Source organism: Penicillium rubens (assembly GCF_028828025.1).
Source record: "Penicillium rubens strain IBT 27055 chromosome Unknown utg000002l_segment0_segment0, whole genome shotgun sequence".
NCBI lineage: Eukaryota > Fungi > Ascomycota > Eurotiomycetes > Eurotiales > Aspergillaceae > Penicillium > Penicillium rubens.
The window spans coordinates 4,883,911-4,908,940 of NW_026890600.1; the positions used below are offsets into that span (position 1 = coordinate 4,883,911).

Below are 25,030 nucleotides of genomic sequence, written 5' to 3' on the forward strand. Positions count from 1 at the left end.
AGGATACTTTCCGGATCTTACATCTTTCAGAAATGAAAACAAAACATGAATATCAATATCAATATCAACATGGACAGGTCTTAAGTGTATATAGCGTGCATATCTAAAAGTTCTCATTTACAGCTTGGCTTTTGGTGCCTCGGCCGCCCCCTTGAACTTCTGCTTCAGAATCCGACGTAGGATCTTCCCACTGGGATTCTTGGGGATCTCATCCACAAAGTGGACGCCACCGCGCAGACGCTTGTGGCTTGCGACCTTGCTATCCAGCCATTTGATAATCCTTGCTGCTTCATCCTTCTCGCTTGTTCCGGAAGACTTGCTCTTCGCGCTGCGAACCACACAAGCCATAGGAACCTCGGAACCGTGTGTCTCACTCTCAATACCAATGACAGCAACATCATCAATAGCATCGTTGTCAACCAGATACCCTTCCAACTCAGCAGGAGGCACCTGGAAGCCCTTATACTTGATAAGTTCCTTGACACGATCGGTAATGTAGAAATTACCCTTGGCGTCCTGGTATCCAACGTCACCAGTCTGGAACCACCCATCCTCAGACAGGCAGCCCTTGGTAGCCTCTGGGTTCTCGTGATAGCCCAGGAAAACGTTAGGTCCTTTCAGGTACAATTCGCCAACCTCGCCCTCGCCAACCTCCTTAGGCTCGGACCCATCCTCAGGCATAGTCATGTACTTGGCTTGCATATTAGGCATCAAGCGGCCGACGGAACCCATGGCTTCGCGCCAGTCCTCCCACCGTTGGGAGTGTGTAGTCGGGCTGGTCTCGCTGAGTCCGTAGCCCTGCTTAATGCCAACCTTGATGCGGGAGTAGACTGCTTCTACCAGCTCTTGAGTGAGTGGTGCAGCGCCTGAGTTCATCATGCGCAGACTTGAAAGGTCATATTTGTCGACCACCGGGTGCTTGCCTAACAATAGCACCACGGGAGGGACGATATAACTAAACGAGCAGCGATAGTTCTGCACGTGGGCGCACCACTTTTCAATGTCGAATTTGGACATGACAATCAAGTGATAACCCTTGTATAAAGCCTGGGTAATTAAGCAAGTCAATCCTAAAGGCTCTAGTTAGAATATTGTTCGAGCACCTGCGCAATTGAAATCCATACCATAGATATGATAGAACGGCAAAAATGCCAGGACCCGATCACCCTTTCCATCAGGACCACCATTCCAGCTTAACATTTCACCCTCAGCAATGAACTGCTGCCTGATATTGGCAACGATGTTCCGATGCGATATCATGACACCCTTAGGCACACCCGTGGTCCCAGAAGAATAAACCAAAAAAGCCACATCCTTCGCAGGAGTGATCTTCTGCTTGCGGTAGCGGGTAGCACCAGAGATATTGCGCACAGAGGTGAAATGCTTGACGCGCGCATCGGGATCACGCTGGTCCCCAATCAGGATAATGCGGTCTTCAGGCATGCCAACTTTCTTCGCCGCTTCCCGCGCAACGGGCAGCACCGAGGCTTGCGTTACAAGGCCCTTGGCATGGGAGTTCTTGAGCTGGAAGGCCAGCTCGTCAACCGTGTAACCCGGGTTTGCAGGCGAGATGGTTCCGCCGGCCCAAAGTGTGCCCCACATCACCACGGGTGTATCGATGCTGTTTGGCGTGAAGAGGGCCAGTACATCGCCCTTGCGCCACTCATACAGGGCTTTGAGGCCCTTGCCGAAATCTAGCGAGGCATCACGTAGCGATTTGTATGTGTAATGACGTTGGGTATCGGCATCTTGGTAGATAACTGGTGGGGTGTCAGTGTTGAGAAAACTAAGAGAAATACAATGCCGTATTTAATAGCGTAGCACTAGGGGTTTCTCATTGGATATCACTCACTCTTGTCATCTGGGTAAGCTCTGTCCTTGCGCTCAAATAGAAAGGTCCAAAGATCCACTTCTGGGATGTCGACCAGGGGGTAGTTAGAGGATACGGGCATTGCGGCGAAACAAAGCTATGGAGCCGGTAATGCGAATGTGAATAGAGGCTCAAAGGGACATACGAAAGACGAAAGGAAACACACGAGCAACCAAGTACTTTAAAGAGATGGGGCTTTCTCCGCATTCTCGGCATTCTCGGCTGGCGGCTTGCCTCGGCCCAATACCGCCGAGCAATAGAGCCGATTTCAAACTGCTTGTTCTTGGGCTTTTCGGCATTAAATTGAACGATCAAAGCTTATACTGCTCACTACATAGTCCGAGTACTTATCTGCTTTGTTGGGGTTCATGCAGGATACCGAATTGACGTTGAGATCGGCACTCGAAGATCTCGGCAATTCAACGACCTCCGCATATACACGCACTGCCGGATGATAGGCAACATGTAGAAGTAGGAAATATATAGTTATAGAGTTGTTCAAATATGACCTTGATATGTGGCATATACGGTCTAATAAATGCACTTGGGTAAAACTGGGATGTGGCATCACGATGCTATGCCAACCTGAAACCTCGCAATCTAATACCGTCGACCTCCAACGCTTCCAATGTTGGAAGTCGGGTAATTGTATAGTGGCATGGAACAGATTCGACGGAGTGAGTGCAATAGACATAATGATCTGGAATAGCCAACTCATTTGGGAAGAGGCCAGTCTGGAAATATATATCTGTAGCATGAGATATATCTTGTCCATGGAAAGCGATGGGAAATAGAAGACATAAGGAAGTACGCTTTCCTGGAGATGTGAAGTCAGTCCTTGCTAGCTTATATTCAATACCACATTTAAACACAACGTAGTTCAATAAACCAAGCCAATAGATTGAATAACACGATCCCCCAGAGTAAAGGGAGCGGGGGTCCCATTTGTGGAGCAGTTCACACAGTAATACGACGTAGAACCTCGTGGCCTAGACCCAGGGACCTTGCGACGGGGCTGCCTAAGGGTCTTTCTAGTGTGCCCTTGCTTACGATGTGCACGGGAATGAAATTTCAAGTGTCGTTAAGATTTAGACTCCTTCCCCGGTGACACAGCAAGCCGAGTGAAAGAGTATCTCGTTTTACCTCGCCAGATTCGACGAGGGACTAAATCCAGATCCCAAGATGATTTCATGCCGACAAGATCTTAAATTGAGTTGGAAACAGCTGACCCAGACTGGAAATACATGCTGAAAAAAAGAGCCCAGATGAGAGTTTTGCTGAATTCCATTTTTGCTTTCCCAGCACCATTTCCTCCGCACACCACTCCGAGGGGAATCGTTTGAAATCGTTTACTTGAGGGGAATGAAACGGGAAGAGTGGGTGGCACCAATACCGGGACGACCGTGCTTGACGGGCTTGCTGGGAGGTTGTTAGTGCTCTGATGTTGATAGTCATGGGAACAAATCTCGGGAGTACGTACTAAGAGATGGAGAACTCAGCGAGGTAGTGACCAACCATCTCGGGCTTGATCTCAACCTGGTTGAACTCCTTACCGGAGTAGATACCGACGACGGAACCGATCATCTCGGGGACGACGATCATGTCACGGAGGTGGGTCTTGACGAGGTCGGGCTTCTCGTTGGGCTTGGCCTCCTGCTTGGCCTTGCGGAGCTTCTTGATGAGACCCATGGGCTTGCGCTTCAGACCGCGGTTGAAACGTCTGCGGGCACGGGCGTGAACGACATCACGGAGCTGCTCGGAAGAAAGGTCGAGGAGCCTGTAAAAGGATTCAGTCAGACCAATGTCGTTGCAAATTTTGTTCCTTGGTGTCCATTCGCAATGCAGCGCCAAAGAGACGTGAAACAAAATGCCACATGTGGTGCGTCCACAATAGTTGTTGCCATGGTAGATGACCACCTTCAATCCCATCTCACAAGGCGCTGGCTGCGAATGGATGCCCAAGGGTTCGATGATTGGTAATGGAAACGTACTGGTCGAGGTCAATGCCGCGGTAAGAAAACTTGCGGAACTGTCTTCTCTTCTTGATCTCTGTTCGGCGAAGGTTCAGTCAGCGTCTGCGATCATGTTGTGCGTGTATCCCTGCATCCCAGGTCCATGTCGTTCCCCGCCAATGTGCAACTCTTCAATAATCATCGTATATTCAATCGTAATGCGCGCCCTCCTCTCTCATTCGTTCTTCTGTCCAGGGGCGATGGGTAGGGGTGGGTTTGATTCTGCATAACGTACCGGCAGCCTCCTCGGCGTTCTATATGAAAACTCCAGGTTAGTGTATCGCACGGGCTTGAAGGGCGAGGGCGAAAAAAACTCACGTATTCGGTGTCAGCCATTTTTGCAGATATTCCTGTAAGCCGCCTTTCGACCGTATCTCGAAAAGCGAAGGAAGATGGGTTGTCGGAAATTGTCGTGTCGCTGAGCGGTCGGGCTGCTAACACACAGGCTCTAGGAGGTGGGCAGCACTCGTTAAGCGACGGGTAGGTTCCAAGCCCTAGACGCTATACCCGTTTGGGGAATCGGTAATCTATTTTGAACATTGGTTTTTGTTTCGTAATCAAATTCTTGGTAATCTTGATTTACCCGCCTTTGCTTGGGGAAGTCATCAAATGTCTTGTACCCATCAGTGAAATTTATTTGTATTATGATTACCCATCGCCGTCCCAGGGCTATGTCGTATCAGAACCTGATGGCCCTTATCTGAGTATGTTGTACATCCAAGTTAGCATGACGTGGATTGAATATCTAGTTCTCCAAGAGAATTTGACTACGCGCTATTACTTAAGACGCTGAGCGGGTCCCGGCGATCTTTCAAGAAGTACATATACGAAAAGTTGTAGTGAAGGCCAGACGAGTTGTATTGGCTATAAGCTTATTCCAGCTCACATGAAAAGTCGCAACTGTATCAAAACAGTCTCAACCGAACACACTTGAGAAGCCAACCGGCGCAAATCTTGCCCGGACTGACGAGCCAACCAAACATCTGTTCCCCAGAACCATGATTTTTAGGCCTTGGATTAAACCGCTTAATCGAAGAGACCGAATCCCATGTCCTCATCGGACTCCTCCTCGACCTTCTCCTCCTTCTTCTCCTCAGCGGCAGCCTCGGCACCACCGGCAGCGGCAGCGGCAGGGGCGGCGGCAGCACCACCACCGGAGGGAACGGAAGCGAGCTTGGTAGAGCCCTCAGCGATCAGCTATATAAAGAGTCAGCATGCGGTTCATGTCGGATATGTGCGCGTGCGAGTGTCACTAACCTCCTGGAGGTCCTTGCCCTGGAGCTCAGCGATGACCTTCTCGAGACGGTCACCCTCAGCGTCGATGCCGACGGAGGAGAGGACATCCTTGATGTCGGCGGCGGAGGGGGACTCGTTGCCGGCAAGGGCGAGGAGCAGGTAAGCGGCGAGGTACTTCATTTTGAATGGACTGGAACAAAATTTTCATTAGCTTCACGAATTCAAGATCGGATGCGATCGCACTTCTTAAGCCGCAAAATCGGCTGAGAAGCAACAAAACAATGTGCACATACCGTTGATGATTATTATCTGAACAAGAGAAACAATCGATTTAACCGCGAATTGGGCGGAGACTGCAACGTCGAGTTCTGGTGGAAGAGGTTGGTTGACGAAGGATTAACCGAGCGCTCAAAATCTTGAAAAAAGGTGGTGCGAGTGGGTGTGGCTAGTGCCGGCGGGACTTCTAAGCGAGCGCTGTGGCGCAGTGTGTTTGTTCCCACGTGACTCTTTCATATCCGGCCTTGATAATTGCATGCTGGCCTATAAACCTGTCTGCCTTCTCGTCTCGTCTACGGAGTAATACCTCTTACTTGGATACATATATATATCCCTCTATACATATATATACGTGTCCTTTGTGCTAGTTCTGTCATATTGGAATAACAGAAAATCCGGAGCGAGCCAAGCCAGAGATCTATTCTCATGCTATTGGGTTCGGAGTCATGAAGTTACTTAGTCGTACCAAATATCGACGGTGAGCGACTTCTTCTCTGTACCACTCTCCAATCTAAGACTTTACACACTTCGGGATATCTCTACATCCAAAATGAGTGTATGGCTACCTATCTTTCTTTTCACTTCGTTTTGACTGACATAATATAGTTCCTTGATTCCGTTCTCTCGTCTCTTCAGACGGGAAAGCCGTCCCAACTCCCACAGTCTCAGGCGCCTACCTCGCCTGCGCCTGCTTCGGTCCCAAAAAAGGAGGATCGAAAACCGACCGATGAGCGGCGGGCGCCTCCCACCAGTGGGAATGCCAGTGGAATCAAGCGCAAAGCTGAGGATCAGCTGCCTCGCCCACCGAAATCTGAAAGCAAGGTGACTAATAACTCAGCTTCAATGAAGTCTACGCTTGCCACGAGACCAGCGGCATCACCAGCATCACCGAAAGTTGTGCCCAAGCCAGTCCCGACCAGCTCCAGGCCGACCACGTCTAAGTCCACACCTAAATCCAGCTTGTCTGCGGCCCCCAAAGTGACAACCTCACGGAAGGAGCCCGCTCCCAAACCCGCATCAGCAGCCGCTGCTACAACCTCGAAGCCGCCACCAAAGGGATCGTTTGCAGAGATCATGGCGCAGGCAAAGGCTAAGCAAGAGACGGCGCCTGTTGGAGTAGGCTTGCTACGACATCAGGCCGGCCCCAAGGAAAGACTTACCAAAGTGGAGCGCAAGCGGCGTATGATGGAGCTCCAGGCCAAAGAAAAAGAAGCGCGTCTGGGAAAGAAGCCTGGATCGGGTGTTTCTGCGAAGGGCAAGCCTGCTGCCCGGCAGCGAGATTCTGAGGGGCCATCGTACAAGGGCACGGCCAAACCGACTCAGACCCCCGAGCCTCCTGCTTACCGTGGAACTTTGGGCCTGCCGTCAAATCGTGGTGGAAGTGACCGTCGACAACAGCCTCGGAACCCTCGACAGAACGAATATCTCGGAACTGACGAAGAAGATGAGGGTGACTACGGTGGCTACGACGATTACTACTCCGATGCGTCTTCCGATATGGAGGCTGGAATTGACGATGTGGACCGCGAAGAAGCTGCTGCATTGGAATATGCCAAGCGGGAGGATGAGAAAGAGCTGCGACTAGAAATGGCAGCTAAGAAAGAGAAGTTGGAGCGCCAGCGGAAATTGGCCGCTCTCGCTTCTAAGGGCAAGCGTTGAAGTTTGGACGTTTTATTACTGTCGAATTTCTACTTTTCTACTTTCGACTATTTTGCATGATCTCTTTTGTTTTTGGGTAGGCCTACATGTTAACTCCGCATTATGAGCGTTCGGGGTGTCCATAGACGGGGATACCTTCATCTTTTTCTTTTTGTTTTGAAGCACAATAGCGAGCGCTATTTCAATACCAACTTTCTTTTCTTTTGGACTATCGTTGTATATTGTAGTTGACCTTCGGAAGAATTTCATATTGAAGTCATCGGCTTTGATATGACGGGCAACTCCAAACACGCTTGGCCCCACTTAACGGGTGACATCACCCACGCTCACCTCCAGGGCTTCCCTCCAGCATAAGTTATCTTCTACAATTTCACTGTTTCACTGTTTCCACATACCCAACTATTCATCATGGAGTCCGTTCATCATGTCTCAGTCTCATCAAAGATACTCTTTAGCAAGGTGCGCAAGATTGTACCTCCAATGCTTGAAAAGTTCCACAAAGGTTTGTTCATCGGGTCGATCTCCGTAATCGACGCTATCTACCGTGGATGCAATCAACATCCCCGCTAACTATTAGTCTAGGACAGCTTGGCCGTGTAGCTGTTATTGGAGGTTCCCTAGAGTATGTTCCCTGCTTAGTGACACTGGTATCCTACTAACTGGCAAAAGCTACACCGGAGCTCCATACTTTTCAGCCATGGCCTCTGCAAGACTTGGTACGTACCCAAACAGGCCCATGCTCTCCAAAATATATTAATTCTCGAACTGCAGGATGTGATATGGTATGTGCGAAGAATGACATACGTTCTGCAAACGACTAACAATCACCAGAGTCACGTACTCTGCGAGCGATCCGCAGCATCAGTAAGCTGTCACCCGGCCTATATTGAACCCACTCTAATCATGTCATGCACAGGTCATCAAGAGCTACTCCCCAAATTTGATGGTACATCCGTTGCTTCCAAGCATCGACACTGTCAAGGACCCCAATTCAATTGATGTACCATCACTGGCGGGTCCGATTATCGCCATGCTATCTCGCCTCCACGCGCTTGTGATTGGACCTGGTCTCGGCCGCGACGAAGTGACGCTAAAGGTGGTTGCGGAAGTAATCAGAGAGGCCCGATCACGATCGATCCCATTTGTGCTAGATGCAGACGGATTGCTGATTGTGACGCAAGACCCGAGCCTAGTCAAAGGCTACAAGGAATGTATCCTTACGCCAAATGTGGTAGAGTTTGGCCGTCTAGCCAAAACGATGGGCATCAAGGTCGCCAGCCAAGTGGAGATTGCGCAAGCCGGAAACGACAACATCACCGACAAAGCATCAGATGCCTGTGAGCAGCTGTCTCAAGCCTTTGGCGGCGTGACCATCATTCAAAAGGGCCCTCAAGATGTGATCTCCAATGGAATTACCAGTATCATCTCTGATAGCAAGGGTGGCTTGAAGCGCAGTGGCGGTCAAGGAGACACACTGACTGGATCATTGGGCACATTCCTAGCTTGGCGAGCAGCTTACCATGAGAAGATGTGGGACTCCGGCGAGCAGGATAACGAGAAGGAGGCACAGAGTATTGAAGATGTCCAGGCAGAACTCAGTTCTGAGAACAAGCGCATGTCGCCGGTAACGACTCTGCTACTGGCGGCTTGGGCGTCAAGTAGCATTACACGAGAGTGCTCGCGACGAGCCTTTGCGGATAAGGGCCGGAGCATGCAGGCCAGCGATTTGACTGATGAGGTTCACGGGGCGTTCTTGAGGCTAATTGGGGAACCAGAGGGATCTAAGACGCACCTCTAGGCTACTGTGTCAAACGCTACTAGCCATGAATCTATGCGCCAGAAAGACAATGCAGCTTTTCAATACACCAGAGCATACCTCCATGTATCTAAGCCTAGCTGCACTTAGAGCCACGCCAATGAAACATGTCAACATGTAAACATGTCTCGTCCACTTTACGATGGTCCACACAAGCGGTCTACAGTTACCAAAAGGAAGATTCTCGAACCCTGCATCTCACGCACAAAAGTTCCGCTCCGATATTGCAATCTCAACTGCACTGACTCTGGACGTGGTTATATGGTAGCATAGGGCACTTTTTGTGGCATTTCACCTGAGATAAAGAAACGGCTCATAGTATCCATGGATGTGAATCGCGGCTTACAACTCACCGATCAGCATGGTCTAACCTCGTCTTTCGGTGCTTACGCTTGACTCAGGCCTCAGACCGGTCCCGATCGTCGATATTAGGTGAAAATATAACATTACCAGCCAATAGAGGTCGTCTGACAACGCAATATGATTATCAGACTCGGAGTATTGTTTTTGAGCGGCAATGCAAAAAGTGTGTCCTGAATGCGCACCTTAGACCCTTACCCTTGATGGCCCGTAGAGTAAATAGAAACCAAAAGCAAAGTGCCACAGCCCCTGCCTCAGTCTCGAGTAACCAACGTCCAAACTTTCGCTGTCTCGTTTGTTTTCGCCTGCCTTTCGTCATGTTCCAAAACCATGCAGAAGTCATTTGCAGAACCCTGACCAGATCAAAGAATACCCAGCTCGTATCCATAAAGCTTCAAGCAGTGTGAGACATCTGCCTTGGCAAGTCGAAATCCCCGCATCTCTATACGGCTATTCACATCGAGACCTGAATGTGGCTAGAGGCATAGCTCTGAGACATACACCCCGCCTTCCGCTGAATCGGTATTTTAAGACCTGAACAGTCTTAGGTGTGCTGCTCAAAGGCAATGTTGAGCTAACAAGCCATCGACATCATGTTGGACAACAAGGATTGGTAGTGTTCTGAGGTATTGTTCCAGACCTCGTATTCACAGCCCAACCCCGGATGTTCTCCCACTGGTGCCGGATATGGGTATCGCCTCCTTCACCGACCACTGGGGAACCCAGACCAGACTGAAAATGACCTCGTGATGCAATGCAGGGAACCAGGCGAAGAACATCTTCCACAACAAAGGTGTACCGAGCCTAAGAATTGACATAAGCATATACGCCCTTGGAGACGGGTATATAAGATGGCGAATCTCCCAGCAGAAGATAACGCCATCAGAAACCAATCCCCAGACACAAGCCAACAGATCTACTCCAAGTCTATACTCAAGCCCAAACATCCACCAAGATGCATTTCTCCATCCTCACCTTGATCGTCGCCACCGCCTCCCTGGTGGTCGCTAACCCAACACCATGGTCCCAGTGCGGCACCTGCAATCCTATCTCAGGCAAGAACGGCTGTGATCCCTCAACCTCATGCATCAACACCGGAACATCCTTCCACTGCGCCTGCCGTGCCGGCTTCAAGGCGTCTCAGTACGACAACGACGTGTACAATCAGTTCCGCCTGCCGATGCCGAACTATGAGTTCCTTGTTTTCGTTCCTGAGCACACGACTTGCAACACCCCGTGTAATGATCCGTATGCTGCTCCTTCCGATCTTTGCAAGGAGGTCAAGCTTCAGCACCAGTGCGCGGCTTAGTATTTCAGTCCGGGGTAGGAGTGGGTTTGCTGGTAGCAGGGGGAAGAGAGGGGAGACTCCAGACAAGGTATGGGGGGTAGTGCAATGCTCAAAGGACCGAGTTGGATCCATAGCGCGAGATATTCTGACGGATTGCATGTGTACACGTGTCACTCGATTGATATTGCTTTAGTGGAAGATGAGGATGTAAATGTAGATTAAACAAGTAGATTGGGAAGATCTTAATTGACCCTACGAAATCATAAGAACCGACTCCATTCCCCCCAAGAATACACCCAAACACCCATCGCCTTAATTTCACCCAGTTTCAGATGCATCTTCAACACGTGCAAAAAGCCCGATTGACATTCAAGAAGAGAAAAATATAATGGGAGACTTCCACAATTACATGTCCATGTCGCCGTCAACTTCAGTGAAGAGTAGACGCGTGCCGTTGCCAGTGACTTGCCAGAGCTATGGATAATGTTGTTAGTAAGAAAGTACAGTGACCCTCTTGGGTTATCAAAACTTACGTTCATCTCAGCATATTCATCGATAGTCATGGTGAGGTTATCCTCGGTGAAGCCTCGGGCCAGCACACGCTCACGAATACGTCTCATGCTCATCTCGCCTTCTTCACCATCTCCAACAGCAGCGGCACCGCTCTCCTTCATGCTGCGGATCAAATTGTAGATCTTGCTGGATGGGGTGTTGTCGGCGCCCTGCTCGCCATCATTGTACAGAGAAGCCTTACTGATCTCAATGAGACGCAGAGCCTCATCGACATCCTCGCGAATAACCTCCTCGGCGAAGCGAAGACGAGCAAGTGCCTGCGAAAGACGAACGATGCCGAGCAGAGTACGGGGAGAGACGTGCGAGAACTGTCTCTTCTTGGACTCATCGATCTTTTGTCGCTTGCGCATGGCCACATAAGCACCAACCATGTAGTCAGAAACGCTGGTGGGCACAATAGGACGGTATGTGCGTGCCTTGGCAACATACTGACGGACCTCGTGGGGAGTGAACATGACCCCGGCTTCTTCATTCTCCGGGTGCTTGTTATGCATGTGCACGTAGGTGACGTGGTGAGCCAGCTCCTCGTCGCCCTCGCGGGACGGGGTATCTAAAAGCAAGAACATGACATCGAAACGAGAGAGCAAAGCGGCGGGGAGGTTAATGTTCTCCACGGGTGACACCCGAGGGTTGTAGCGACCATATAGCGGGTTGGCTGCTGCCAGGATGGAAGTACGGGCGTTGAGGGTAGTTGTGATACCGGCCTTGGAGATGGAAATAGTCTGCTGTTCCATCACTTCGTGAATAGCTGTTCGGTCCGCGTCCTCCATCTTGTCGAACTCATCAATACAGCAAATACCGTTGTCTGCAAGAACGAGGGCACCTCCCTCCAGCACCATCTCGTCTGTGACGGGATCTCTCATGACTGCGGCGGTGAGACCGACACCACTGCTTCCTCGTCCGGTGGTGTACACACCACGAGGAGCAACCTTGGTAATGTATCGAAGCAGCTGCGACTTGGCCACACCAGGGTCACCCATCAAGCAGATGTTGATGTCTCCACGGATGTGCATGCCATCACCCATCTCTTTCGTGACACCGCCAATCAGAAGCAATAGCAATGCCTTCTTGACATCAAGGTGTCCGTAGATTTCGGGTGCAATCGACCGTGAAAGGTACTCATACATATTGCCGGAACGCTGGTGCTGCTCGATCTTGCGGAGAGTACGGCTATCCATACCCATGTCATTGTAGGACTTTTTGTGCTGGGTGATGTGCTGGGCCTCCAAGTATGTGTCAGTAAGCAGGCCAGCGCGAATAGCCCGGAAACCAGTGTAGGGAGTGGGCAGGAAGATGCCTGCCACGTCAATAACGTCGCCAGGGTTCAGTTGGCGAGTGAGAGCGCCGTGGCAGTGAATAGTCAGAGTGCGAGGAATATGGCCCACGGGGACCTGGTCGGCCATTTCCTGGATCTTGACCTCCTGGAAAGGAACAAACTTTGATGCACGAGTTGACAGGAAGAGCTGACCCTTCGAGTTGTTCTTCTTGCATTCCTCTGACAAACACTCGCTCAAGGGGAGGAATTGCTTGGTGGTGATGGGCTGGAACACTTCGCAACCACAGCGATCGCAAGTGTAGGCGTTGATCTGTACGGCCGGCTTGACATCGGAGACACGGGTGGTGATACCGCGGACTGTAATCAAGGTGCCCAGGTGCTCACCTCGCACATGACGGACGGCGAGGGCTTTGGAATCGCGCTCGGCGCTGGACCCCGAAGGTGTGAGGGGCTTGAAGTTGAGGGTATATCTACGCGTGAGTTCCGGAGGGAACATGGATGGGGCAGTCGCAGCAGCTTCCATGTCGGCCTCCATTGCGGTTTCCATAGTCTCATTTCGCTTCTCGCGCTGAGACATGATCACATCAAGCACATCATCTTTGAATCTGCACAACAATTAGTTTAGCAGCCGCTGCATTCGCATAGAGATAAACTTGGCGTACGTAATATCCTTTGTCTCCCTAGGCATAACCTCATCGACCGCTTGAGAGATAACATCGATATAGCGTTTTGTGTTCTTTTCGATAGATTCGACGAGCTTCAGGTCTTCTCCCTCGGGCAGGGACTTCTCGAACTATTACCACCATTGTGAGCTAGAATTTAGCGAGAGGAGTTCATATTGGATACTTACAACTGACAGGTCATCCAACTCAATCAAGATATTAGATTTATCCCGGTTTGCGATATCCTGCAGAATTTGCATGTACTTGAGCTTTGGCTCCCGGTGCCTCCTTGCTCCTCGGGCGTTTGCCCCGTTAGTCTCATCGACATCATCCATGAAATCATATTCATCACTAGTCTGGCCATCGTCGATGTTCAGATCCTCCAAGGCCTCGGTCGCAGCGGCTTCCGAGGACGATTGGAAGGTCTTGAACCCCTTCAAGAAATCCTTGAAGCCATTCAATTGCGCGGAATAATCCACAGGCGGGGGATATTGAAGGAGAGACATAATAACGGAGTGCGCTCAATTGAAAGCGCAAAGAATCAATAGTGGGATCGGGAGAGAAATAGAGAAGAGGGTCCAGTGACTATCCGAGCCCCTACCAAATTCGCTGGTAAAACGCGAACGCGAGGTTGGGACGCGCTCAAAAATGGAACTAACCAGATTAGGAAAGGTATCAATTATGACGGAGTATTAGTTAATCCGCTATCGAGGCAGGTCGTCACATGACTTGTCATCGGGCCGAGGCGAAAGAGAGAGATAGTGTGGAGTCCGGGGTCGTGTCTCTCCGAGTTCACGTTTCCCCTCCTCTTTTGTCTTTGTGCTCACGATCGTTCTGAGCTTCAAAATGGCGCCCAAGAAGCCTGCCGCAACGGCCGAAGTTGCCCTCACCCCGCTCAAGAACTGTCTTGTTAATCTACCGGCGTCGCTGGTCGCTCTGCTGGTCAATGCAAACACGGTCAGTCTACTAGTCGTTCCGTTCCCAAGGGCTATTTCCGGCTAATGTGTAGCTACGTCAGACCGCTCAGAACGTTATTATTGAATTACAATATAAATCGACCTCCGGGAAGGCCAATGGAGCTCCGCCGCAGCAATCATGCTTCCTCGGTTGGACGGGTATGCCGAGCAAGCGCAGGCTTGCGCCTGTCGTTGGGAGAGACGGTATCAACAGTGGATATCCTAGGGAACAGGAGATATCCACCGTCGAGCTTGACACTACTTTCGGGCGGCTGCTTGGGCTCACTGAAGGCCAGAAGGTATACAACACTCCCCGTGCGTCATTACCCACGTGGGGCGCTAACACTTGCAGGTCGGATTGTTCATCCACCTCGATCCACCCGTTGCACATACGATAAACATTGAGCCATTGACACCAGAAGACTGGGAGAGTATGTTAAGACTACAAGCAGCTATAATTGAAATGGCACTAACTCGACATGACTAGTCATTGAACTCCACGCCACATTCCTGGAACTTAACCTTCTGTCACAGATTCGCGCTCTACCCAATCCTACATACAATGCAGCGCAATCAGTGCATATGCACCCACTTGCATTGCATCTTTCCCCCACATCTACCGCCAATATTGTCGTCACTTCTCTTACGCCCGCTCCATCAGACACCTCCCCGTTCGCCAAGATCGCGCCGGATGCAGAAGTCATAGTGGCCCCCAAAGTTCGATCCAAGACAAGCAAGAGCTCTCGGGGTGACAGCCGCAGTGCTACTGGTAGCAGGAAGAGTGCTGGTGGCAGGAGTGCTTCAAGCACTGTACGCCCGAAGAGTGGTCGGTCCGACTCCAGCACACGAGGCTCCCTCTACTTGAGAGGCGTGGACCGCTCAGCGACCACCCAATATTTTGATGGGGAAGTAGAAGACGATGCAAATGAGGGTCTCCGTATTTGGGTTGATCCGGACCTGCTGGCTAGCCATGAGCTGCGCGGAGCGACTTGGGCATGCGTGTCCGTTGTCCAACCATCCGGTCTCAAACCCCCACCGGATCCCCAACAGCAACTTGCACAAGCTGAGCAGCAAAAGTCCAATGATTCCGGTGCCCCTACAACCAAGCTCGTGGCCAAATTGCTTCCATGGGAGGAGGCTCCGGACAATCGGCATGCGGCGATTTCCACCTTGTTGAGCACGGCCCTTGGCGCGGAGAACATGGTTGGAGGAATTCTCCGAGTCGAAGCAGCAGCCCCACCGCTGCATCGCTCGGCTGTCAAGACCCTCAAAATCTATCCTTTCATAAGCGATGCTTCGAAGAAGAAGGACGGACTGAAGTTTGGTGCTGACACTACGGCATCTCGGGATGCCCTAGCCGAGCGCCTCAAAGTCATCTACGGCAGCACTGGTTCCGACACCGGGCTGTTCTCAGGGCCTTTGACTGATGGAATGGTTATACCCAAATCCGAGTATCATCCTTCTGTCTCTTCGTTCGATGGTGCTATTCTTCGCTTCGATCCCCCTCTGAAGGGGTCTCCGGATGAAACAAAGGCAATGTTCGGGTGGTTACTAGGCTCGGAAGCTAAGCTAAATCTCGAAGTGCAAGCTGAAATCCCCAAGCCATTTGACCCTAGTTCGTCGGCGCTACCTATGGAGGACCCTCTTCCAGAAACTGCTCCTCAATTGGTAGGAATTGATTCCATGATTGAACAGTCATTGAACAACCTAACAAAATCCTCGTCTATATTGGTTACCGGTGGACTTGGTGCTGGTAAAACAGCCCTTACTCATTTACTGGCTCACCGGTTAAGACGAGATCATCTTTTCAATGTCAAGTACTTCTCCTGTCGCAAGCTCGTCACGGATGAAACACGTATTTCCAACATCAAAGAGACCCTGAACCGCCTTTTCATGTCCGCATCATGGTGTGCGCGCCTTGGTGGCCAGTCAGTGGTAATCCTTGAGGATCTAGACAAGCTTTGCCCGGCGGAGACTGAATTGCAAGTGGGTGGAGACAATGGTCGCAGTCGCCAGAACAGCGAGGTTATCTGCTCTATGGTTCGGGAATATTGCGCGCTGAATTCCTCCGTTGTGCTACTGGCCACTGCCCAGGCCAAAGAGTCCCTCAATAATGTCATCATCGGCGGCCACGTCGTCCGTGAGATCATCAATATGAGAGCCCCTGACAAGGAAGGACGCCGAAGAGTTTTGGAAAAACTGACTAGCGAAGATAAACCCACAGAAAGCTCAAACGGGCACGTGAGGGCCACAAGCTCCTCAACACAAGACTCATGGCTAGACCCTTCAAATCCAGGGAGCAGACCAAGCTCTTCTGGAGGTGATGGGTTTGTTATTGGAAGGGATGTCGAGTACCTAGAGCTAGCCGGCAAAACCGATGGGTATATGCCTGGTGATCTTGTGCTTCTCGTTGCTCGTGCGCGCAATGAAGCCCTCATTCGCTCTGTCTCAGATCTCACAGCAACATCAAAGATGATCACTCTCGGGCTACAGGACTTTGAAAGTGCCTTGAAGGACTTTACTCCGGCATCTCTCCGCAACGTTACTCTTACCTCGTCAACAACCACATTTTCCTCTGTTGGTGGTCTGTTCGAAACTCGCAAGATGCTTTTGGAAACTTTGCAGTATCCTACAAAGTATGCTCCAATCTTCGCACAGTGCCCATTGCGACTGCGGTCTGGTTTACTTCTCTATGGATTCCCTGGATGCGGTAAGACAATGTTAGCCAGCGCAGTGGCTGGCGAGTGTGGTTTGAACTTCATCAGTGTAAAGGGTCCCGAGATCTTGAACAAATACATCGGAGCTAGTGAAAAGAGTGTTCGCGATTTGTTCGAGAGAGCCCAGGCCGCTCGCCCTTGCGTCCTCTTCTTCGATGAGTTTGACAGTATCGCACCCAAGCGTGGCCACGACTCCACCGGTGTCACGGATCGTGTGGTGAACCAGCTGTTGACACAAATGGACGGCGCAGAAGGCCTTTCGGGCGTTTATGTGCTGGCAGCAACGTCACGTCCCGACTTGATCGATCCTGCCCTCCTTCGTCCTGGCCGTCTCGACAAGTCCTTGCTTTGTGACATGCCCAATCATGCAGACCGTGTTGATATCATCCGCTCGGTGGCTGAAAAGCTCAAGATGAGTGACGAGGTCACGTCTCGCCTAGGTGATATTGCCACTCAGACCGAAGGATTCTCTGGTGCAGATCTGCAGGCTGTCGTGTACAACGCCCATCTCGAGGCAGTCCACGACGCGCTGGGTGACCACTCTACCGACACAGCCAAGCCCAATGCCAAGTCCAAGTCCGCCAATGCTTCTAGCAAGTCCTTCATCCAGTTCCTCTACTCCTCTTCGGAGGAAGCATCCGGGTCTGTCTCCATGCCTCCTCCAGCAGTGATCTCAGCCAAACTGGAGGCAATCAAGAACTCGCGTCGCCGCCAGCGCCAGGTTGAACAGGGAACTTCTGGCGCGAACAATGCCACGGCCCCGGTGGCTAATGGCACTCAGTCTGATACAGACGAGCTACGTGAGGATATCATCGTCCGTTGGGAGCATGTTGAGCGCTCATTGGCTACCACGCGTGGTTCTCTTCCCCCCGCAGAGCGTAGACGTCTCCAGGGAATTTACCGTGAGTTTATCGCCGGCCGAAATGGCGAGATGCCTAATGGTGAGGCTGCCAATGAGATTGGAGGTCGAACAAGTCTGATGTGATATATTCTACGACTTGGGTCTTGTACACTGTATATATGAATATCCTCCTATGCTTGATTCTTATTTGCCTTCTATTCCCTGTATCTATCGATGTTGGTAAATGGACATGATATTATACATTTTGAATGCTGTATGGGGTATTAAACGAGAAGAAGACCAAGCTCATCGAGATTAACATAACCCAGATACGGACAATAGATGTAGGTTGTACAACCCCAAGGCGGAGGATCAATAGAAGTTATAGATACCTCTGCCGCAAAGATTTTCTCACATCTTAACTTCCCTTTTCCAATTTGAACTAAAGGCGTAGTTAGTAGTAGAAACTAGACTCACCTTTCAAGTTTCTGTTATAAGGCCATAGAAAACCTGAAAAGATCCACGATACAAGCCTGAAGACCACCTCAACTTTTTGGGTATATTGGATCTCGTTTACATTAATGAAAGCAATATGAAAACAAATTATACAACGACCCCCTCCGCATCGAGAGTTCTTTTCATTTTGCCTTTGCCGCCAGGTTGCCGGTTCAGAGAGGCGACACGACAAAGAAGGCGCGATGACTCTCTCACTATATAAAGAGGGAGGCAATTGAGTAATTCCACCACCTAAAAAAGCAGTCCCCGGTCGATATTCACAATGTCGGATCATATCCTCTTGATGACTTTCTCCATCTGCTCAGTCGCCGGGAGACACTGCTCAGAAGTGGCTTTGTTGTTTCGGCAGGACATGTATCTCCCTCCCCACGGAATGTGTGTGCTTGGTGTGCTTGGCACTACTAGCACTGACGAGCCACAGGGGTGTCTCTACCAGACCACGTTCGACAACTGAAACGTCTTCGCAACTATCCAGAGAAGTGTGCACTGACCGAGGCAGACGAACGCGTGGGAGCGTGAGCCCTCCTACAAAGGACCTCGCTGTCATTAGCCAATGACGCATTCGTCGACCCAAGAACATCGCGCTACGTACGCCAAGGCCATAACGTCTTAGCAGGCGGAGTAGACGCTGCCCCCGAGTCTGGTGAGGAGAGCGAATCCCCAGGTACACCAGCAGAGGGTGCACAGCCTCGCTGAAGGTAGAGGGGGTGTGAGACCGGAACTCCTCGCGGAAGACCTCCCAGATAGTCATAAAGACCACGAAGTCCAGGAGAACCTGCATGTGACGGTTGCCAGAGAGTCTCCAAAGCATGCGACGACCACCCCGAACCAAGCCAGACCTAGCCACACCCCCAGCACGACGACCATAAGCCTGTGTAGTTTTTCCCTTCGACAGGTGCTTTGATATTGGCCATGAAGGAAGGAAACTTTGGCCCGAAGACCTGTGTTGTCGATCTGGGGTTTCATTTTGACTGGTGGACCGACTATTGGGAAGGTGACGAACAAGTGTTTGAGATGCGGCGACGAGTGCGGACATTACGGCTTTGACATCCTTCCAGTCGTCTGACAGTTCGTTGTTGGGTACTTTCCCTATAGATGGACCACACTCCCCGTAAAAAAACTCCCGCCCACCCATCCCATTTCATAATTATACTTCAATTTCAACCACTGTTGCCCCCAGTGCCCGCGCCGCGGTCCGCATTGTTATTGGCCGCGCCGGCTCATGTCTTGCTCGACCTTGATTCTTGGTTCGGAGTAGGCTACTCGAGGACAAATGTGGGTCATTTCATTGTCCGAGAGGGAGGAACGGCCAACGTCTCGAGCAACTGCTGTCTCATGGGCGTTTTGAGTGCACTCGAAAGGCCTGAGGACAGTCGTGGGTTCCACCACGCCAACATAAGTGTGTCTGGGCAGGACGTACTCATGATCCGAGTCGTTACGGGCTAAGATGGTGGAGAACGTCCCGTCGACCAGATGTGAGTAGAACCCGCCGGCGTCGCGAAGCTTTTCCGTCGCTGCGTTGTATTCGGGGACGAAGACATACATGGTCGCTATCCTGGAGCGCCTCTTTGGTTCATACGTCAATTGGCTTGACAGTGTGCGGAGGTACGACGACTTGTTTTGTTGTGCGCACCCTCCGCCGAACCGGAGGATCTGTTGCCACGACTCTAACTGGGACTGTCATATCCTTGTGGGAGTGAAAAACGAGGATGGACAGCTTCACGTCGAAGTTGATCCTCTCCGCAGCAATGATCGCGAATGGGTGAATTACCTGCTCTGCTCTTTTTTTGGATCGTCTGCAAAATTCCTTCAGACACCACGGGGAGCCCGCCGTCTGGTCGCCGAACTTATGATGAGACTTGCTCGGAATGTTATATGTGAAGGCTGTCAATACCGGAAGATTATATAGTAAAGTATCGAGGCGACATCTGTCTTTCACAATCAGAGCCTGAAAAACAGATAGGAGGGACGAGACTTACCATCCGGCGTGCAGCTCGCACTGAAGACCAGAGCATGAAGGACAGGACTAGAGAAGCGAGGATATCCCTCCTCGTGTGGTGGCAACAGAAAGAATGGGATTATGAGGCGACTGTTGCAACAGCATTCTTTACCGAAGCGTCTTCGGGACTGGCGACCAGGGAAGAGGTGGCGTTTTTCGAGAGGTTGATGTGACCTGCAACCACTTAAGAGTATATATGACGTGACGACGAGATCGAGCCCTTCCCATGCGCATCGCACGCATCGCATCGACATCCCCGTGGAAGACTGTTGCCTCGTGTTCATCTCCAACAACCGAGATGGTCGGTGTAAAACACGACAGGCTCCTTAGCTCCTTCGACCAAATGGCGGACCTTTCGCAGCGTCCATGTAATGCAGCTGACCTCCAGCTCCGTCGCCCAGTAATTCTTCTCAGCAGGTGATAGTAGGCGACTTAAGAACATGATCGGTTCGACGACGTTCGAGGGTGGTGACTTGGAGAGGTCTTTATGTTGATATGAACGTTTGACATGATATATCACGACTCCGAAGCCCGTCTGTTGGGAGGCATCAATGTCGACGTATGCCTGTCTCTGCATGTCCCAATGGACGAGGACAGTCTTATCTTTGCGGAAAGAATCCTGTAGGATGTTACTTGGAGACAACACCTAACCAACTCAAACTATTCATCGATGAATTAGCATTTGGAACTGAGTTACAGGTGGAAGGGACGAACTCACCACTTGACGAGCTCGTACCCGGTGGTCAACTCCGGGGAGCAGAACTTATAGAAACGACACCTGTATGTCACGTTGTTAGCAAACAGAACTGAAGACGAAATCGGACCAATAAGTCTCACCGATGGGCAGCCAACTCCTCGAGAACCAACCCCCACACTACAGAAACCCCACTACCATCTTAACCAAAAGCACCAGCAGAAAGCTCCCCCAAACATAGTCCGGGTGTGCTCATTGGCTAGCTGCTGAGCTCCGGCTCCGGCAAAGGCAACAGCACAAACGGCACCCAGGGACCCTATCAGAATCAAAAGTCAGCTGAGTCTAATCCAAATGAAGTAAAACAAATTTCTCTCAGGTGGAACATGTAAAATAAGAAAGAAATGAGAAGGAAGTAAGAACAACATGGAGTCAAAACAAGAAAGGCTAGAAGAAGCAAGAATGAAATGGAATTGACTTACCAACGTCGTCGGTGCGACAGAAGACTCGGAGCATCACCACGGATCAAGATTGGGGCGGGGGTTGGCCTGCCCCGACGCTCCGCAATCGAGCCCATGAGCGCGCGAGCTTCCTGTCGCTGACGGTGGGTCTCGTACCCTGGGATCTGCTGATAACCAGGAGGAATCACCGGAATCCTAATGGCGGCAATCCGGGGGGACGCAGCCCGACGGCTGGCCCCGTAGTGGGAGGCGCTACTGGTCTCGGGGACGACACGTACCTCATCGGTGGAACGGCCGCTTGGAGGTCCATTCTCCATGGACCAACGGGCCGAAAGGGAAACCATCTCAAAGGCATTCATTTTGGTGGTTCTGGGAGTTGAATTGCCTCTGTGGGCAATGTGAAATGAATGCAAATGTGGGGGGAGAAGAGGGAAAGAGAAGAAGAGAAGAAAAATGGGGTTGGGGCCTGTTTATATAGTCCGCAGCCCAAAGAGGAAGGGTCGACCGGCATCAAAGGCGGAGTGCCATATATACAAATCGGGGCATCGACTTCGGGTCGTTCCTGCTATTTCGGGTATATAGGTAGGTACCTAGGTACTACTGTTTTGTTATATAAGGTGTGAGCAAGATAAACAAATCGGCATTATGGTATTTTCACTCTTTCTCTAGAGCCTTGTCGACAAGACGTTCAAGCTTGTTCCACTCAGCGGAGAGAACAGCCCTGGTCTTGCTAGGATCAAGGCCATTAGCCTTGAACTCATTGTGAACCTGTACAAACTGGTTTCCAACGAGTTTTCTAAAGCTTGGCACGGTGCAGCTCTCCCCTTGTGTGCTAGTAAGTTCAGCAAGGATGTACCAAATCAAGTAATGGAAATTCAGCTTGAAGTCATGAATCTGCACAGGGTCTTTAGGGTCAGGCTGGAAGCCCTCCTGGGAGATGAAGACAGTAAGCCTGACCAGGCTCCATGCATGGATGTGTCGGATGGGATGGGCTTTGTCATAGACAACCGGATCAATTCGCAGGTATCGAATGGCAGCGTGGATAAATGCCCGGGTGAAGTTACCAGCCGTCAGCAGAGATATGATCAGCTTATCGCGTAGAGAAGCATATGGTTGACGGGTAAGAGGCCATAGGGTGGTCTCATGGAGTTTGTGCATAGCAGCTTCCAGCTTCTCGATTGCGTCTGTTGGCTCGGTGTTGGATGCGGTGGCTTTCTGCATGAGTTCTAGGGCTTCACGCTCTGCTGTCTCTAGGGGAGTCATGTCTTCGGGTGTAGACAAGAACCGGTCTTCAAGGGTTTCAGTTCCCATTTTGCATTTTGTGCACTGGCAGTCGAAGAAGTAGCGTTCTTTCAGTTCGTTGCGGCGGATGTCGTAGGGTGTAGTGGTGTCGATATAGGAGATGAAGATTTGCTCGCCTTTCTTGATGGGACGCATGGCCTTGACGTACAGTTCTTCACCATCAAACCCGACGGTGGAGTTGTAGTCGCAGCTGTGGTTAATCAACCCGGCATATGGATGCATGTACAGGCCAATGCGGTCATACATGGAAGTGGTAAGGTTGAAGGAGTTGAGATCCAGCTATAAGTGATGTCAGAAAGGGTCCGCAAGTTAAGATTCAAAGGCTGAAAGTAATTACCTTGGCAGCATAGGAAGCAACAGTTCCTTCATCCATCTCCGTCCCTGAGTAATTCTTGACAGCTCTTGCCGTTAGGTTAATCCTATCAAGCTGGCCCTGGCTCTCCGAGATCTCATTGATGTGAGTTTCCAGGCCATCAAAGACCTTGGATTCTTCAGAATCGTACTTGTTGCGTGCAGTGCGCAGCACTACACGTAGGAGAGCTCGGGCATTGTTGGGAAGAACCATAGGCTTGACATTTTTGAAGATTGGGCATTCAAGAGAATGCGCAAACTTCCAGTCCTTAGATTGACACGTCTAGTTATCAAGTGTTAGAATATCATACTAGGCATAATCTTTGGTAGGACAAGAAATATGAGACAGCAAACGATCTATCTCCATAGCGACTCACCCGATCACAATACTTCACAACACGACATCCGGTGCAAGCCTTCAATTCATTTCCAGTTTCCACCTGTCTCTTTCCAAAGCAGCCAGCACAAGTGTCCTCCAAACGTGGAGAATCAAGGACTGCCAGAAATGGCGTTTTGATGTGCAAAACATCTTCACCGGGGTTGATGGGGGCTGTTGCAAACAGGCCATTGCCCATGCCATTGGGGGCAGGCTGTGGAACAGTCCTGGTTATCACTGAAGGTAGTGTAGTTCTTGATGCCATTGTATTGATCTGAATATAGAAATAAGAATTGTTTGAAGATATCACAATCAGAGTGGATCGTCGTGGGGGCGGTGAATATCCGTCATTGTATTTTGAATCTCTTGGCATTGATAGAAGATTGATCAGAGTCTTGAGAGACGATTCGGAAATTTCTCTTGTGCTCAAAATATCTGCCAGTCAAATATTACTCTTAGCCGAATGTTACTTTTAGACCATTTTATTGTTGTCACCTTCCTGACTCGCATCCTATATCATGCAAGCCAAGCCCAGAGATGAGGGCAGAGAGAGAAAGATCAACAAATTTTCCAAAGCAGAAATTGATACTTGGTTAAGACTACGGAATTCGTATCCAAGAAAGCATCGAGTTTGAGACACTATTTGGATGAATTATTAGATGTACACATGGTATAGCTCATTCACAGTGCGTAGAAGAGACTCAAGTCCCAACCAACTAAACATCAGACATGAAAAGAACCAAACTGAAAACCTAGAGCATAGCCGCAAAAGCAGCAAGAGCAGCAGCAGCACCCACCGGTGCAGCAGTGATTAAAGGCTTCATGGCAGCCACAGCACCACCAGTAGAAGCAGTAGAAGCAGTAGGGGTGATCTTCACCGGCGAAGTCGAAGCCGTCGCATTAGCCTTGAAAGCATAGATGCCATCCGTGACGGTAAGAGGGTGATAGGTGACCAAATTCGACGGGACAGACTGCGTGCCAGAGGTGGATTCGGAAACGGTGAGATCATCCTGCATGGCAGTGTAATCAAGGCTCCAAGTGCAGACAGCCGATTCAGAAAGGCGTGTGAAACTGCATGACTCGACGGCGGTTAGGTGGCCCGTTGCACCGCCAGTAGTCACAGTTACTTGCATGGAGATGCTGAAAGTGGTGTCGCCCTGGACCATGGTGGCGGGATGGTTCAACGCGCATTTGTCTGCGCCTTCCATGCAGCCGATCTCATAGGTCGTGGCGTACTTGTCGATGCCGACAACTCGCCCTGCGGTGCTGGAGTAGGCGCCGATATTGACGCCTGAGTCATCGTCTCCAAAAAAGCTGATGGTTGTTGTGTCGGGCTCGTTGGCTGCGGCCAAAGCCGCTAGGGTAGAAACGAGGAACCCAGATAAGCGCATGCTTGCAAGGTTCGAGAGGGTGGGTGGGTTTCAGGGTCGTAGAAATGGGTGTGACTGGAGTTGGGCAGAAGGAAAGAGGTAAGGAGGCAGTGGGAAAACACAGAAGACTCTTATGTTGCCTCATAACTAGCGTGCCCAATGGGGGACCCCGACAAGGGTCATGGGGTTCCGGAAGCCAAGCATCGCTTGTATGCTAGCGCTATACTATAGCATACTAAAGACTCAAGCTTAGCGCTGACATGTAATTTGATTTAGGGCCCGTGTTGAAAAATCAAAGGCACGTTCGTGAAGACCTTCTACGGTTGTGACCTGTAAGCATCAGTCAAGACCTAAGTTATGTAGGTTGAAGTTAAGAGGAGTTAAAGGGAAAAATGAGAGGTCAGAAATTCCGATGGATGGAG

The 25,030-nt window shown here is 50.6% G+C and overlaps 14 protein-coding genes across 14 annotated transcripts; 4 read left to right on the forward strand and 10 right to left on the reverse strand.

Moving 5' to 3' along the window:
- Positions 1-117: 117 nt before the first annotated feature.
- Positions 118-1,952, reverse strand: N7525_004338 (acyl--CoA ligase; the record flags this gene model as incomplete). The annotated part of the gene is made up of 3 exons (XM_002565881.1): positions 118-1,070; positions 1,125-1,760; positions 1,853-1,952. 3 exons carry the CDS (start codon positions 1,950-1,952, stop codon positions 118-120), a joined length of 1,689 nt encoding a protein of 562 aa, XP_002565927.1.
- A 1,267-nt stretch (positions 1,953-3,219) lies between these two features.
- N7525_004339 (40S ribosomal protein uS19) lies at positions 3,220-4,218 on the reverse strand (the record flags this gene model as incomplete). Its single annotated transcript, XM_002565880.1, has 5 exons — positions 3,220-3,289; positions 3,351-3,647; positions 3,862-3,919; positions 4,118-4,136; positions 4,201-4,218. 5 exons carry the CDS (start codon positions 4,216-4,218, stop codon positions 3,220-3,222), a joined length of 462 nt encoding a protein of 153 aa, XP_002565926.1.
- A 690-nt stretch (positions 4,219-4,908) lies between these two features.
- Positions 4,909-5,298, reverse strand: aspf8 (ribosomal protein P2; the record flags this gene model as incomplete). Its single annotated transcript, XM_002565879.1, has 2 exons — positions 4,909-5,079; positions 5,140-5,298. 2 exons carry the CDS (start codon positions 5,296-5,298, stop codon positions 4,909-4,911), a joined length of 330 nt encoding a protein of 109 aa, XP_002565925.1.
- A 646-nt stretch (positions 5,299-5,944) lies between these two features.
- N7525_004341 (uncharacterized protein) lies at positions 5,945-7,053 on the forward strand (the record flags this gene model as incomplete). Its single annotated transcript, XM_002565878.1, has 2 exons — positions 5,945-5,950; positions 6,001-7,053. The coding sequence occupies 2 exons, from the start codon at positions 5,945-5,947 to the stop codon at positions 7,051-7,053; spliced, it is 1,059 nt and encodes a 352-aa protein (XP_002565924.1).
- A 408-nt stretch (positions 7,054-7,461) lies between these two features.
- N7525_004342 (ATP-dependent (S)-NAD(P)H-hydrate dehydratase) lies at positions 7,462-8,851 on the forward strand (the record flags this gene model as incomplete). Its single annotated transcript, XM_002565877.1, has 6 exons — positions 7,462-7,555; positions 7,636-7,675; positions 7,723-7,769; positions 7,825-7,835; positions 7,885-7,917; positions 7,970-8,851. The coding sequence occupies 6 exons, from the start codon at positions 7,462-7,464 to the stop codon at positions 8,849-8,851; spliced, it is 1,107 nt and encodes a 368-aa protein (XP_002565923.1).
- Positions 8,852-10,184: 1,333 nt separating this feature from the next.
- On the forward strand, positions 10,185-10,538 carry N7525_004343 (putative adhesin; the record flags this gene model as incomplete). Its single annotated transcript, XM_002565875.1, has 1 exon — positions 10,185-10,538. The coding sequence occupies one exon, from the start codon at positions 10,185-10,187 to the stop codon at positions 10,536-10,538; it is 354 nt and encodes a 117-aa protein (XP_002565921.1).
- A 384-nt stretch (positions 10,539-10,922) lies between these two features.
- Positions 10,923-13,534, reverse strand: N7525_004344 (DNA replication licensing factor MCM7; the record flags this gene model as incomplete). Its single annotated transcript, XM_002565874.2, has 4 exons — positions 10,923-10,991; positions 11,051-12,971; positions 13,029-13,159; positions 13,217-13,534. The coding sequence occupies 4 exons, from the start codon at positions 13,532-13,534 to the stop codon at positions 10,923-10,925; spliced, it is 2,439 nt and encodes an 812-aa protein (XP_002565920.2).
- Positions 13,535-13,874: 340 nt separating this feature from the next.
- pex1 (AAA family ATPase peroxin 1) lies at positions 13,875-17,686 on the forward strand (the record flags this gene model as incomplete). Its single annotated transcript, XM_002565873.1, has 4 exons — positions 13,875-13,985; positions 14,047-14,283; positions 14,337-14,415; positions 14,472-17,686. 4 exons carry the CDS (start codon positions 13,875-13,877, stop codon positions 17,684-17,686), a joined length of 3,642 nt encoding a protein of 1,213 aa, XP_002565919.1.
- Positions 17,687-18,487: 801 nt separating this feature from the next.
- Positions 18,488-18,839, reverse strand: N7525_004346 (uncharacterized protein; the record flags this gene model as incomplete). Its single annotated transcript, XM_061212986.1, has 2 exons — positions 18,488-18,583; positions 18,651-18,839. The coding sequence occupies 2 exons, from the start codon at positions 18,837-18,839 to the stop codon at positions 18,488-18,490; spliced, it is 285 nt and encodes a 94-aa protein (XP_061070007.1).
- Positions 18,840-19,261: 422 nt separating this feature from the next.
- On the reverse strand, positions 19,262-19,603 carry N7525_004347 (uncharacterized protein; the record flags this gene model as incomplete). The annotated part of the gene is made up of 1 exon (XM_061212987.1): positions 19,262-19,603. The coding sequence occupies one exon, from the start codon at positions 19,601-19,603 to the stop codon at positions 19,262-19,264; it is 342 nt and encodes a 113-aa protein (XP_061070008.1).
- A 28-nt stretch (positions 19,604-19,631) lies between these two features.
- N7525_004348 (uncharacterized protein) lies at positions 19,632-20,073 on the reverse strand (the record flags this gene model as incomplete). Its single annotated transcript, XM_061212988.1, has 2 exons — positions 19,632-20,006; positions 20,038-20,073. 2 exons carry the CDS (start codon positions 20,071-20,073, stop codon positions 19,632-19,634), a joined length of 411 nt encoding a protein of 136 aa, XP_061070009.1.
- Positions 20,074-20,686: 613 nt separating this feature from the next.
- N7525_004349 (uncharacterized protein) lies at positions 20,687-21,568 on the reverse strand (the record flags this gene model as incomplete). The annotated part of the gene is made up of 3 exons (XM_061212989.1): positions 20,687-20,717; positions 20,776-20,835; positions 21,231-21,568. 3 exons carry the CDS (start codon positions 21,566-21,568, stop codon positions 20,687-20,689), a joined length of 429 nt encoding a protein of 142 aa, XP_061070010.1.
- Positions 21,569-21,863: 295 nt separating this feature from the next.
- On the reverse strand, positions 21,864-23,503 carry N7525_004350 (S-adenosylmethionine-dependent methyltransferase; the record flags this gene model as incomplete). The annotated part of the gene is made up of 3 exons (XM_002565871.1): positions 21,864-22,790; positions 22,849-23,145; positions 23,240-23,503. 3 exons carry the CDS (start codon positions 23,501-23,503, stop codon positions 21,864-21,866), a joined length of 1,488 nt encoding a protein of 495 aa, XP_002565917.1.
- Positions 23,504-23,990: 487 nt separating this feature from the next.
- Positions 23,991-24,629, reverse strand: N7525_004351 (uncharacterized protein; the record flags this gene model as incomplete). The annotated part of the gene is made up of 1 exon (XM_002565870.1): positions 23,991-24,629. One exon carries the CDS (start codon positions 24,627-24,629, stop codon positions 23,991-23,993), a length of 639 nt encoding a protein of 212 aa, XP_002565916.1.
- Between the last annotated feature and the right edge of the window lie 401 nt (positions 24,630-25,030).